Source organism: Apteryx rowi, unplaced genomic scaffold, assembly GCF_003343035.1.
Source record: "Apteryx rowi isolate R43461 unplaced genomic scaffold, aptRow1 scaffold_190, whole genome shotgun sequence".
Lineage (NCBI taxonomy): Eukaryota > Metazoa > Chordata > Aves > Apterygiformes > Apterygidae > Apteryx > Apteryx rowi.
Window position 1 is genome coordinate 87,397 of NW_020448197.1, and position 12,871 is coordinate 100,267.

The following is a 12,871-nucleotide window of genomic DNA, read 5'->3' on the forward strand; positions in this document are numbered from 1 at the left end:
AGGCTTGGGGACTCAGGCAGGGCCACTTCTCTTCCCAAATATAACAAAAGCCCGGGGAAGGCCCCAGCATTTAGGGCTCTGGCACAGTGACTGCAAGGACCAGGGCCCGCTGTAGCCATGCGGGTGCAGCCAGCACCCTCCCCTGTAACCAGCTTGGGTCCACCCGCATCGCAGCAAGGGCTTCCCGCTCTGCAGCAACCGGTTCCCAGCGTAGTTCCTCCTGCCCCCGGCACCCCCCTTTTCCCAACAGCAGGTCTGAGAACAGGGCTCCCAGGGGAGGGCTCGTGACTTTTGCCCTGCAGCGGGGCAAAGGGGGGTTCAGAAAGCAAAAGGCTCAGGATCTTCGAGTTCAGACTCCTGCGTGCAGCCAGAGACACGCTGCCCTCGAGCAGGAGAGAGGCCAGAGGCAGGCGGGCAGGGGGGAAATACCAACCCCACTCCCGGCCAACAGCTGGAAGGAGAAGTCTCAACAATAAGAGACACAGCACTTGGAGACATCCACAGAATTAAGTTTATTTCCCCTACCGTCAGGATTATGAAACCACAGAAGCAGAGTTTAAATATTTACGAAGTAATCCAGCGCCCCGCAGAGATCAAGAGAACAAAGGATGAGGGTACGGAGGGCCAGCCGCCACCAAAGAGCGGCAGCAGAGCCCCGGAGCGCTGCCAYGCAGCCACGTGCAAAGGGGAAAGGAAGGGGGCACAAAACCAGCAGCTGGAGGGTAAAGGACAGGGTACGACTTTAATGTAGCTGTTCAAAGGGGGCACTGCGAAGAAGCTGGTAGTGAGATGAGGGAAGCTGCAAGGAGAGGACATTCCTTATCCGCCCACCCTCTTCCACCTCCCACACGGAGAGGAAACAGCCTGTCCCCCACACAGCCACAGTCGCTGGATGCAGCACTACCGGGGGAGCTGTGCTGAGCACCGTCAGCATGTCCCTGCACTACCATAGCATTGCACTGACACTACCGCAGTGCAGGGTCCGACCGGCCCAGCAGGTACAGCCTACCCGCGACAGCCAGCRCCCAACTGCTGCAGGCCCCCATCCACCCTCTTTCCTTTTGCAAGTGCAAACATCTTTGCACATCCAGCAAGGATGTCCGGGCTGGCTCTGCAGTACCTCAGCTTTGGGCTTGCCTTTGGAGCTAGCCAYGTTTCCTCTGGATGCCCAGAGCCCTTCTCCCTCTCTGTCGGTCAAGGCCCAAGTGGAAGCAGGTCAGCTGTTCAGCCAGGACTTAGCAAAGCGTTGCCCTCCTTCCCTCGCAGCCGGCAGTCCCAACCAACAACAAGGCCCATTTGCAGCTGCACCATAAGATTCTCAGTTCAAAATCCAGATCTGGTAAAAATCATYAGGAGCAAACAACAAGGATTTTCTGCGGCGGGGAATGGCACTCAACATGTTTTCAGAAATCCCAAGAGCAGGGGATTGTGGCCAGCAGCCCTGCTCCCGGCCTCCCCCAACAACTCAAAGTCTCAGCTTTGGCAACACTTTTGTAGCTTATTGATAAAACACCGTGAATCAACTTGTGAGATAAGACATAAGAGTCTCTAGGTTATTGCTACTGCGTAAGACAGGTTGGCTTCAGCCCTGAGGCCAGGGACTTGTAGCGCTTCCTTGGCAGGTCACTCTGAGTAACTATATTTAAAAAATTAAAAATGGGGGCAAACAACTCCTCTCTCCTGTTCAGCTGGCTAGTTCTAGGGCACATTAACCAGCAGGCTCGCTGGGTAGGAGCCACAGCAGTGCAGGGTAACTCAGTAAGACATCCTCCTTTCATTGTAAGGTTCTCTTTGATGCAAGATCTTGGCTTTCTAATCAGCCCCAGGCCCAGCTATCAGCATCCTCCAGCCTGCTCTCCACTCAGGCTTGAAATGACTGCACACAGGAGACACTGACAACTATTTCAGTTCCAGGAGCAAGGGGAAGGGCACAGAGGTCTGCACACATCCTCCCTCCTATCCCAGAAACACCAGCACCAGAGGAGAAAGAGACAATTAGAATGCAGAGAGAAGGGGGAGGTTTAAGGGGCTGCTTAAAAGTGACTGACGCAGGAGGATGAGAAAACGCTGAAATGGTGAAGCCCAAGAAGACGCCCCAGTCCCCCCATATGGCTAGGGGAGCCAGGGAAAAGAAAGTGGATGGGGAGGTACATAGGGACGGTTTTGACAGCCAGCAGGGTGACTGTGAACGTGTTTCCAAAGTCGGAGGAAGCCACAAGGATGATATGCAGTCAAGAATAGCTTTCTTGCTGGCTACGAGGACTCCTTGAGGCTGAAATCCATCAGGTACTGGAGTAAAGAGCTGGCCTTGCAAGGCTTGAGTGGAAAAACTAAATCTTGCTTGCGGTAYGAGGGAATGTGCTCAACTGCACATAACCCATCAGCCACACTTTTTTAAAAAGCCACCTGCCCAATAGCCCCACAGACAGCAGCATCTGCCAGCCAGAGCCTCGACACACAGACCTGCACCTCTTGCCCTGGACTCGGCTCTGGGTCGCATCCAAGCCCATTTCCTGCTTAGCAGTCAGCAGCAACCTGTCCCTCTAGTACCCCCTGCCCGCTCTTACAGCTCAAAAAGACCATCAGACACCGAAGGCTGCCACAGACCGGCATTTCTCATGTTCAAAGCCAGTGCTGCAAAGTGCTTTTACCCAGGTGTGCCAAAGCACCATCTCCTCTTCAAAGCATGCCAAGGAAGTTAGCAGACCTTCCTGTTCACTGTTCTGGAACCAGCTGCAAGAAAGTGCCCTTGTTTGCCACTGCAAAGCCCAACCACTGGACTATGGCAGTCTGCCAATCCCTTCACCTCTTCTTTTAATCCCTGATGCCCCCAGTAAGCTCAGGACTCAGGTACTGCTCTCCAAGGCCTGGATGCTTTCAAATCCCTACACTAAGCCATCTGTTGGCACGTACCTGCTGCTGCCACCACCTCGGCGGATAAGCTGTGACACATGAAGTACCAGGGTTCAAAGGAAAGCTAGTGGCTTGTGAGACGTGTAATGACAATTTTAGGCATTCAGAGCACAGAAGCAGCAGGGAAGCTCTATTTTCTCTGGCACAAGCTAAAAGGGATTTGGCCCATTCCTGCAACATGCTATTGGAAGTGTGCAGATGCCATGAGCCATACCCAAGCCAGCCAATCTGCTTTCCTGCCTTTCTGGGCTCACTAGCAGGACCAGATGAATTTGCCCTGCCACAGAGCGTTCCTCTGCGTGTCTCCTCAGAGCGGTGCCCTGCCATCAACACCCTTCTTTCACTAYGGGGGAGACTGTCAGTGAGTGCTGTGGCACCGTACACCCCCCCCGGAGCCCCACACTTTGACACATGTGCTATGGGGGAGTCATGCAGTAGGGAAACAACTTCTGGCCCTTGGAGACTCAGGAAATCTGAGGAAGCATCTGATAAAGTCTGCCAAGAGGAAGAAACCAGGTGATCAGAGAGAACCTTACAAGGCGTATCTGCTTGTGCTCTTGAACCAGGAGGCAGGGTTAGCCTTGCGGCCTTGCCTCACACTGAAAGAAAAGGTGCCCACCCCTCTCCTTTCCCAGCTGCATTTCTACCTAACAAAATGCAGAGAGGGAGCATATTCAGGGAGAGATCAAGAGGCTTCAGGTCCCCAACACTGGGAGACACCACCGACAGAACAAGAACAGAAGGAAAAGAAGCCCGTCCCAGGAAATAAAGATGAGAGCTGTTACTATGGAGTGGAGCTGCCGCTTTTCCTAGTAAATGCCTCCCAGAGTCCCATGCCTCCATCTCGCTGGATCAAGCAGCCACAGTTTCCTCCTTCGTGTGCCCATGGAATGGGGAGTTCACAGTTGCCATCACCGCAAATGAAGAGTCAGAACAACCGTCAGGATCACCCCCAAGAAGAGGGCAAAGGGAAGCCAGGTCTTCACAAACCCCCCTATGCTGCAAGATGGAGAAAAAAAAAGGGGGGGGGATGGTTAAAACATAAGAAACAAGCAGAAAAGGACAAGAGGGAGAGAAAGATGTGAGGACAACTGAAGAAACTGCAGGGAGACATAGTGCCCTTCTGACTTTATCTGTTGCTGGCACTGCCATACATCATGTCCTGGAGGTTCAGTCTGGGTTAGAAATTAAAACTATTGGTCCAGGAATAACTGCGTCATGATCCCCAGGGCTGGAATATCCTTCCAACTCAAATCCAGGTCAAACTTTAGCGCTTGTGGTATCTACACAGACAGGAGCAGTGATGGTAGATCACAAACAACGAAAGACCATTAGAGTAGGCCTCACTATTCAGACTTGCGGTGCATTTACCCAAGACAGGAGGGACTGCACTTGCCTAAAAGCTGGTAGAGAAGCTCTTCTGGAAAGAGGCACAACCCAACAGAAGGGGAGCAATGGGAAAGCTTTAGGCAGGGCGGTCCTCACAGAACCTCCTCTCCAGGCCCAAGGAACTGAAATTAAGTCCCCTTTCTAGTAAGGAAAGCTCAAGATTTTCCTCTCCACTCAAGTCGGAAGCTCTGACAAAACCCATGACTAGTTTTAATATAAACAAGATTTGAGAGAGAAGAGAGACCAGTAATCCTCAGAGACAAGCCATTCTGTGACCCTGTGTTCTGACCTAACTCAGAAAAAAGACTTGAAAGAGGGAGAGTTTGATTTAGCTGGCATTTCCCAAATTCCAGGCACCCTAAAGGAGTTGTTAGATACAGTATTTCAGGAGCAGTATCCAGTGCAACCCAACAAACACCATCGACACTTTTGTTAGGAACAAGCATCAGACGGCRGCAGCACCATCTGCCACCAACGTTCAGCTCCCCCACAATACAACAGATCTGTGTGTTGTGGGGAAGAGACACTTCTCCCTTTTCCACAGGACAGGGCGAAGCTCTACAGGGCTAGGAAGAAGGAAAAAAAAACAGAGCCCGTTTGCCTGCTGGTCCTCAGCTCACCTGACATACTTCCCATACAGCAGTGAGAAGAAGCAGAGTTTGACCATGTTCCAGGAGGTGCTGTTATCATATCTCATCAAGTTTAAGGCCAGAGCCACATGAGAATGGCAGTTATCACAGCAAAGGTTGTGCTGGAACAGAAAGAGAGGCACAGCATTAGAAATGCTGCCCCTGAGGCTCCCCACTTTGGCACACTGTCCTGGTGCAGACCAACAGGCCCAGGTCACACCACAAGGACCCAGACATTGGGGAGATGCTGGTCCGTACACAGACAGGACATCAGAGCCGTACCATTCGGTGCTTGTACTCCTCCGAGGCATCATGCACGGCTGTGTCCCAAGCATTGGGACTGGTGGAGTACACTTTACTGGGATCCAGTTTCCAGTACCTGAAAGGAGGAGAACAGATCCCTTCATTTATTGTTGCTCCTTTACAACTTCTTGCTCTGCCCAGCAGGAAGCTGCTTAAAACAAGAGGACTTGGGAGAAATCCGCTACCTCTGGAGTCCAAGGAACCACACTGTTCAARACAAGCATATGCTGTAGAGGGCAGCAGAAGCTAATGCTCAGCACCCTCAGCACCCCAGACAGAGAAACTGCAGACCTCAGGGGCACAGACCAAAGTCTTAACTGCCATTCTCCTCTGACAGGAAACCTTCAGGCCATTCAAAATATATACTTGATCTGACAAATATTTGAAATTCAGGAATCTCCCCTCCCATCCCTCCCTAGAAAAMCATTAACAAGATGTGAGTGATGACAGTTCATTACCACAGCATAGCACAGCACAAGCRTTATTTACTTGGAGCACTTGTTGCTAACATTAAAGTGTTTTAATCCTTTTTTAAAAATATAAAGGCTCCATACAGCTATAGTTATTAATACAGCTACATTGCTGTCACACTTCTAAAAAGATTTAATTTAATGTGGTTTATTGAAAAGCACAGACATAGTAGCCGTCCATTCAAATTAGGGCATCTGACCACCAAGAAGAAAAGCAATATCGTAGTGTGCTTGTCTCCGTGAATTAAAGGACATTTGCAGGTCAGTTGGTTAGTTTAATAAAAAGTAACAAGAGCACTTACTTCACTGGCTTCCCAAATGCCATGTTGTCTTCCTACAAAAAGAAAGAAAAATGTCTCGAGAGTAATCCCGCACAATATTCATGACATGCCTCTCACTGGAAGGCCTCACAGTCTCTGGTTGTTTAGTGATAAAACTGTCACATTGCCTCAGCAGTCTCAAGACACCAATCTTATTTGAGTGTCTGGATTTAGATTTCGACTATTATCAGACTCCTTTTCTAGGCCTGAATATATTTATACTATATACACTAAGACATAGTCTAGCTATATGGCATATGAGCCTTGTTCCCCTCTTTCTTTACTGTTAAGAGATTATTAACTCAAAGTTGTAAATGGCCTGCTCTGTTAGAGCATGAATTACTCTGACTTTAAACGCCCTTACTTTCRAAATCCACCAAACTACAGAGCAGTTTACAAGACTATCACATACCTGCWACTAAGCAGCAGGATAATAACAGGCATGCTGAGGAAGTTAGAAGGCAGTTTCCGTTACTCGGGATTAGACTACTGTACAAGAATTTAGGTCCAAAGTTCCCCATCTAGAGCATGGGCTACAAGATTCTTTCCCTCCTGCTCACCACACCAAACCAGCCACTACTTATCAGACCACCCAGCTGATCTGCACTGGACAAAAATCCACAGAGAAATAGCATGATCTTCAGAAATGTCTAAAGCCATTATTTTGCAGAACTCTGAGCTGCAAAAAACAGGGGATAGCTCACAAGTCCTCCACGAAGGTGAAACCAGACCAAGCACAGATTCCTGCTTAACTACCCAGAACCATCATCTACTTACTGAGACGTAATACGGCCCCGCAAAGTCCCGAATTACTCCAGCCGACGTGCAGATACCCATGTGGCCAATGATTGGGAAGAGCCATCTACCGAGGTAACAAGTGAACCGTCAGGCTGAGATATTTGCTCCCTGATCACACTGAGTACGTGCAACATGCTGCCAGGAGACCGCTGGAGCGGCTGTACATGAACTGCGTAGCGTGGGATAGACAGGCACAGTTAACAAGTTATGCACAGCTGGGGAGAGACGAAAGCTGGTGAGCCAAAGCCAGGCAAAGACTAGTAAAGACACAGAAGTGGCACAAGCAAAGGAAAAATACGTAGGTAATACCCAAACTTACGCTTCTCCTGACAAACAGATCTAGGGTCAGCTTATCTGTGGGGTAGTCAGACTCCACATCTTTACCGTGAGTGGTTGCAGGTGTGGAGAGAGCAAGTGTCCAAAGGCCTGCACTACACGCACCCTTGGCCAGGGAAGGGCAAGCCTCTGTCTCCCAGGACCAACCCATTTGTGTTTTCAAGTAAAGTGGTTAGATTTAGAAGAAACCGTCTTGAGATAAAACTAGACTTTGCTCTTCAGCAACTGAAAAAAATGAAGCAATCTTACCCATATTCCCATCCAGACCACATCTTTTCACTGCAGACTAGATTTTAAGCATCCCAGACAGAAAATGGGGCTCCTGGTCCCCAGAAAAGCATTACCTAGCCTAAATGATCCCTTTTCAAAGGCCTCCTCCTCCTCCCTTGGTATTTACAGCCCCAGCAAGCAGTAAAGCTATGTTCCACTCCCCTCCCATCATCACCAAGAAGTAAATATTTCAGGCTCTCTCCCACATCCTCCTGCACTCTCAGGTTTGCTGACCTCTCTCCAATTCTCACTTCTTTCTCCCTAAGGGATTGTGCACAGCAACTAATATTTCAGATGAGATTACAGCAGAGCTAAACAGAAACAGATTCACCAGCCACAGCTCAATTAGAGAGATCCTAAAACTATGAAATGAAATGAAATGGGACTGAAGTGCTCGGATGTTACAAGGGAAGACAAGCCATATGCATTCAGAAGCACAGCTAAGGTTATAAATAGCATACAACTTCTGCGAGTAACGTAACCCTACAAGAGAGAGAAAGGACTCTGCAAAGTCTGATTAGTTTTCTGTGTTTGCCTCACTTACCGTCTGCGTTTCACTGGCTGGTGCAATGCAAAGCAGCCAGTTTTACTATCCGTGCAGAGTGGCTTTTATATTCAGCTACACTTTCTGGCTGATAAACGTTGTCGGAGCTTTACTACATTTGAAGGTGTAGACATTTCACCACATAACAACACTGAGTTTGCTGCTGCAGAACACCATCAACAGGAAAATACCACTGTTTGTTGGGGAATGAACCCACAAACAAATACTGATGCCCAGTAACTCTAGCAGCAGGACAATGCTCTTCATCAGCCTCAGTAGGAGATAAGAAAGCCAAAAGCTTTGAAAAATCTTCCAGGACAAGACTAACATGGAAATTTTAAGCAATCAAAAACAAAAAGAGGTAGAAATCAAAGCTGTTTTACAGCTGTATGTGACACTAGCATGGAAGTTGCAAGCTTTTCCTCATTAAAAAAGAGTTACAGTGCCATTCCCAATCCTGGCACAGACCATACCACATCTCCTACCTCTCAAACTCTGGCTCAGCAAACATATTATCACCTGACTTTAACTGGAGAGCAAAAGGAAGGCATAAAAATAAATAACTTTTTGTTCTCAGAGTACCCTCAGAGCCATATTTTACAGCTTTTCATTTTCCCATGAACAGAGAAAAACCCAGAAGTCCTCCTTGGAGCCTGCTTACGCTTGGCCAACAAGACAGGGAAGGCAAGTTAACTTATGGCTCATGACAAGGGAAGCAAAGCGGCTCTCCTGAAGGCATAAGGTGGTCTAACATCCCCGTAGCAAAACCTTGGCTCCAAGAACACGAAAGACTTCCCACATTTCACCCGATCCCCTTTACCCTGGCTCCTGCTCGGACAAGCCTGTTCATCACAAGACTCTCCCCGTATACACCCTCGCTGCGGGGAGAGGAGAGCCCTGGCCCAGGAACGAAGGCAGGCTCCTAAGCCAGCCCCGAAGCAGACTGGGCACGCAGCTACCCCACTGCAGGCAGGGGCCCAGGTGCCCCAAAGAGGGCTGAGCACCCCGCCTGCCCCTGATGTGAGCTGGGCACCCAGGTGCTTTTAAGCAGGCCAAAGGCCCCGCCCGCCCCGAAGCGGCCCGGGCACCCAGTTACCCCGGTGCGGCCCGGGCGCCCGGCTCCGGGAGAAGCGAGCGGCGGGCCCAGGCCCTGCCGCCGAGGCCTCGCCCGGGGAGGCCCCGGCGCGGCGGCGGCGCGGACTCACGTGAGCACGGGGATGGGAGTCCACACCACGCAGAAGGGGAACCGGCCGCGCTCGGCGTCCAGACCGGCCCCGCCGCCGCCATTGAACTGCTTCATCTTGGCCTCCGCTTCCGCCATCACCGGGGCCCGCCCCCCGCCCGCCGCGCTGCCGTCACTTCCTGGAGACCGCGCCCGCTTCCGGGCACGGCCGGTAACCAGGAAGCAGGAGCGGCCTGGCCTCCCCGACCCGCCCTGCCCGGGGCCCCCCGGCGGGCAGCACCGGGCTCGGCCCGGCCCGGCCCGGCCCGGCCCTCCCGGCGGCGGCGCGGCGAAAGGCCCCGGAGAGGGGTCACAAACTTGGCAAGGCCCCGGAGGGGCAGCCGCGGGGGCGGGAAGGGCCGCGCCGCAGCCCCGGGTCTGGTAACCAGCAGGTCCTGCCCTTTCCTCGAGGGCCCTTCAGCTGCTCGGGAATACACACCTTCGCCTCCCCGGGTTTTGTTCCAAAAGTGCCGCTTTCTGCTCTGGCAAAGCTCCTCAGAGCAAGAGCTGCTGCCGCTCGCACCTACCTGGCACGGAGGAGCCACGCTCAGGCAGGAGGGTCGGGCCTCAGCGGGAGCGGAGGGGACCTTCTCCCTCTTGCCCATCCAACGCTCAAAAGGTAGCACAGCTGTCCTCAGGACCTGCCTTTTGATCCCATCTAGACCCCTTCAGGGTTGGGCAAAGGAGAAAATACATATCACACTAATGCTTCTGTGGAAGAAGAGGAGGGCTAGGTACTGCAACAGGAGGAACAGCATTTACAAATTGAGAATCAGAGTAGAAAAATAACAATTGCTTTATTAGGAAGTTTAGTTCAAACTACACGAGAAAGCTGAAGAAGAAATACGTTTATTCCAGATTTCCACCCCCCCAACACACTTGGCAAAATACAGGGTGACAGCTCGCTAAACTAGTGGAAAGGGAACAGGAACCACATCACTTGCCCCAACCCAGCACACCCAGGAGTGGGATGTTCTGCCCTAGCAGGTGCAGGAGAGTTACTCAACGCCCAAACACCACTTGCCTGTTCATGTCCTTTCCTGCTCTTCTTGGAAGCCCCTCATTTCCGCCTCATGTGGAGATGGCGAGCTGCATTTCCCCTCAAGGCTCACAGTGACCAGAGCACTCTCGTACAGTTTGGGGTGTTACACAGCAGGATGCCAAGGGAAGGGGACCGTGGGTTTTGCTAATAAAACAGTTTTGGCTCCCTTCCTGCACACGGTTGGATTCATCCTCCCTTGTAACTCTAGCACACCGAGCGCTGGCAATGCAGAGCCAAGCACTGCACTCGTACAAGGTGCTTGCTTTTGTTATTAACGACCAACCCCTCTTAATGATGAGGGCCACGTTCCAAACAGTCATCACAAACTTACAGCTTCCACACAAGGGCCCCAGTCTTGCATTTTAAAATCAAAGACTGCTTATCTCTGCTTTATGCATTCCACTCTCCACTACCTGACTTAGCTCAATAATTAAGCCCAGACCAGCCTTCCACCTTCATCAATGTATTCTCCCCAGGACCTGGGGGAGAGCCTAGGGGACCTCTGGGGACAGAGCCATGCTTGTATGCTCACGACATTTTAGACTAGTGAAAGTTCCAGCTTGAAAGCCCAGGAGATCAGTAACCTCTGCCCACAGAAGAGGCACTTCATAAGGACACCAGTTTGGATTTGCCAGTGTGGCAGCAGAACGTGTTGACTAACAGTCTAGTTTAGAGGCAGCCTACCTGCCCTTGATACATGCTAACTTACCATACAGGTACTTAGGCTTCAACTCAGCTAGATCAGTAATGCACTGAAGTCTACGCTTCCTCACCTACGCTGAGCCCTTAAGAGATATCTAACATCCCACCTCATTTCCTAGTCTAGACCACATCTTAGAACAGACCCCTCTGAGAGGGAGAGCTACTTCGGAGATCCAGCAGGAAAGGAGGCGTCTGGATTGACGCCAAGCTGTCCACTGAGGCGCTCGAGTGGAGYGGCTCAAGTCGAGCTGTAGCATGGACATCGTCTCGGCATGACCTGTCACTGTATCAGAGTTGATCGAGAGCCTGAGACCATGTCCCCAGTAATCTGAAGAATTTACAAAATAGTCCGGTTCCAAAAGGGAGAAAGCAAAGGGAAATACAGATACTTCTGAGAGCAAAACCATGCCTGGTGCTTTGGTTTTTAAAAGACACTTCCTATTTTGGCACTTCGGATAGAGGATACCCATAAAGGTTGTGTGTTTCAATGAACACTTTGTTCTGTGAAGGAAAAAAATTTGCATTGATTCGCTCCAAGTTAACTTAAATATCAGGGACTGTCAATATCTGAATAGGGCCCAATGTTCACATCAGCTAAAGTGGTCCTGGCATGTTTGTCAAATTAGACAACGGATTTGCTCTTCCCGTTTGTCTCAAAGGCTGCTAAGCAGCATATCACCAGGGACCAGCTCCCTGGGCATAGCTATGCAGCAAGGACGACACCAACAGCCACGCTAGGACTAGTCACCCTGCAGTGCTATCTTACATCCCTCCCTCCCACATGGGCAGGGGGCACTTCAAACAGCCCAGTTTATTCCCTTTAAACCAAGCACAGGAGGGCAAACCAACTGCTGGAGTACAGGAAGAACACCATTTTCGCCAGGCTGGATTAAAAAAAAGAAGAAAAAAAAAAATCAATACAGCACTCCTGTACTGCATAGCTCTTTTGTGTTTGTCAGGCAAGCAGAAGGGCTCTCCATCCCCAGCATCGCACTGGCAGAAAACAGGTGAGCTGTAGCTGACAGCAGGGTCTTCCTAGTGACAACTGGAAAGCTGCTGCTGTTCCTCTGCTATTGATCTAAGCAGAATACAAAACACCTGAAGTCAGCAGGGAAAAATAGCTGCAGTTGGAAAAGAAAATGGGGGAGGGTGGTGGTGGTGGTAGGGGGGAGAGATCAGGTAAGAAGTTCTCCATGCATAAAATTAAAGGGGAGGCTTTTTATTGAAGCTATCTTGTCTGACTACAATACTGGATCGATGTACAGAGCAGGAATCCTGCCACTGTCGTTTTTGCAACCTCTCTCTCATTTGAGGAGGAACAAAAGGGTTTGCTCCCATTTCTGCCAGCAGCTTGCTACCACTGACTCCTCTCTCTCCTGTTGTTAGCAAGCAAGCAGCTCTACCTCCTGTTGGCCCCAAATTTCCTCAGGACAATGATATTTGCCTACTTACTGCAGGTGCCAGTGCAGCCGCTCAAACCCCAGGGACTCGGAGCCTTTCCGAGAGAGGAGCCTATCTGTTCTGGGAAGGAGCAGCCCGGACTGCACATGGGCTTGAGTTTGCCCGAGCACACACCACCATTGCTATAGCGGGAACTCAGGCTGGAAGGAAATCAGTTACCTCCCCTTCTACCCCGGCTCATCTCTGAGCTTGAAAGAAGCAGGCACCCGGCCAGCTCTTGTTCGGTAAGCAGCTTTCTTGGGAACCTTCCCTGTTGTGACAGCTCAAACATTACAGGGACTGCCAGAACCAAACCACTCAAGGAAGAGATCCCCTCCCCCTTCTGACATTGACAACCAAGGCAGCAGCAGGCACCACCGCAAGCAGGAGCCTATTTAAAATGTCACCGAGACACAGGCTGATGGAGGACACCAAGGCGTCCTTCCCCCACCCTGGAGGTGATGCTGGGGTGGGTTGCTCTGCGTTTTTGTTG

At 50.8% G+C, this 12,871-nt stretch overlaps 1 protein-coding gene across 1 annotated transcript; it reads right to left on the reverse strand.

Moving 5' to 3' along the window:
* Positions 1 to 488: 488 nt before the first annotated feature.
* On the reverse strand, positions 489 to 9,323 carry TMEM222 (transmembrane protein 222). Its single transcript, XM_026062486.1, has 6 exons — positions 9,178 to 9,323; positions 6,802 to 6,886; positions 6,007 to 6,038; positions 5,214 to 5,310; positions 4,923 to 5,053; positions 489 to 3,912 (listed from the first exon to the last, which is right to left on the reverse strand). The coding sequence occupies exons 1-6, from the start codon at positions 9,291 to 9,293 to the stop codon at positions 3,825 to 3,827; spliced, it is 549 nt and encodes a 182-aa protein (XP_025918271.1). The 5' UTR covers positions 9,294 to 9,323; the 3' UTR covers positions 489 to 3,824.
* Between the last annotated feature and the right edge of the window lie 3,548 nt (positions 9,324 to 12,871).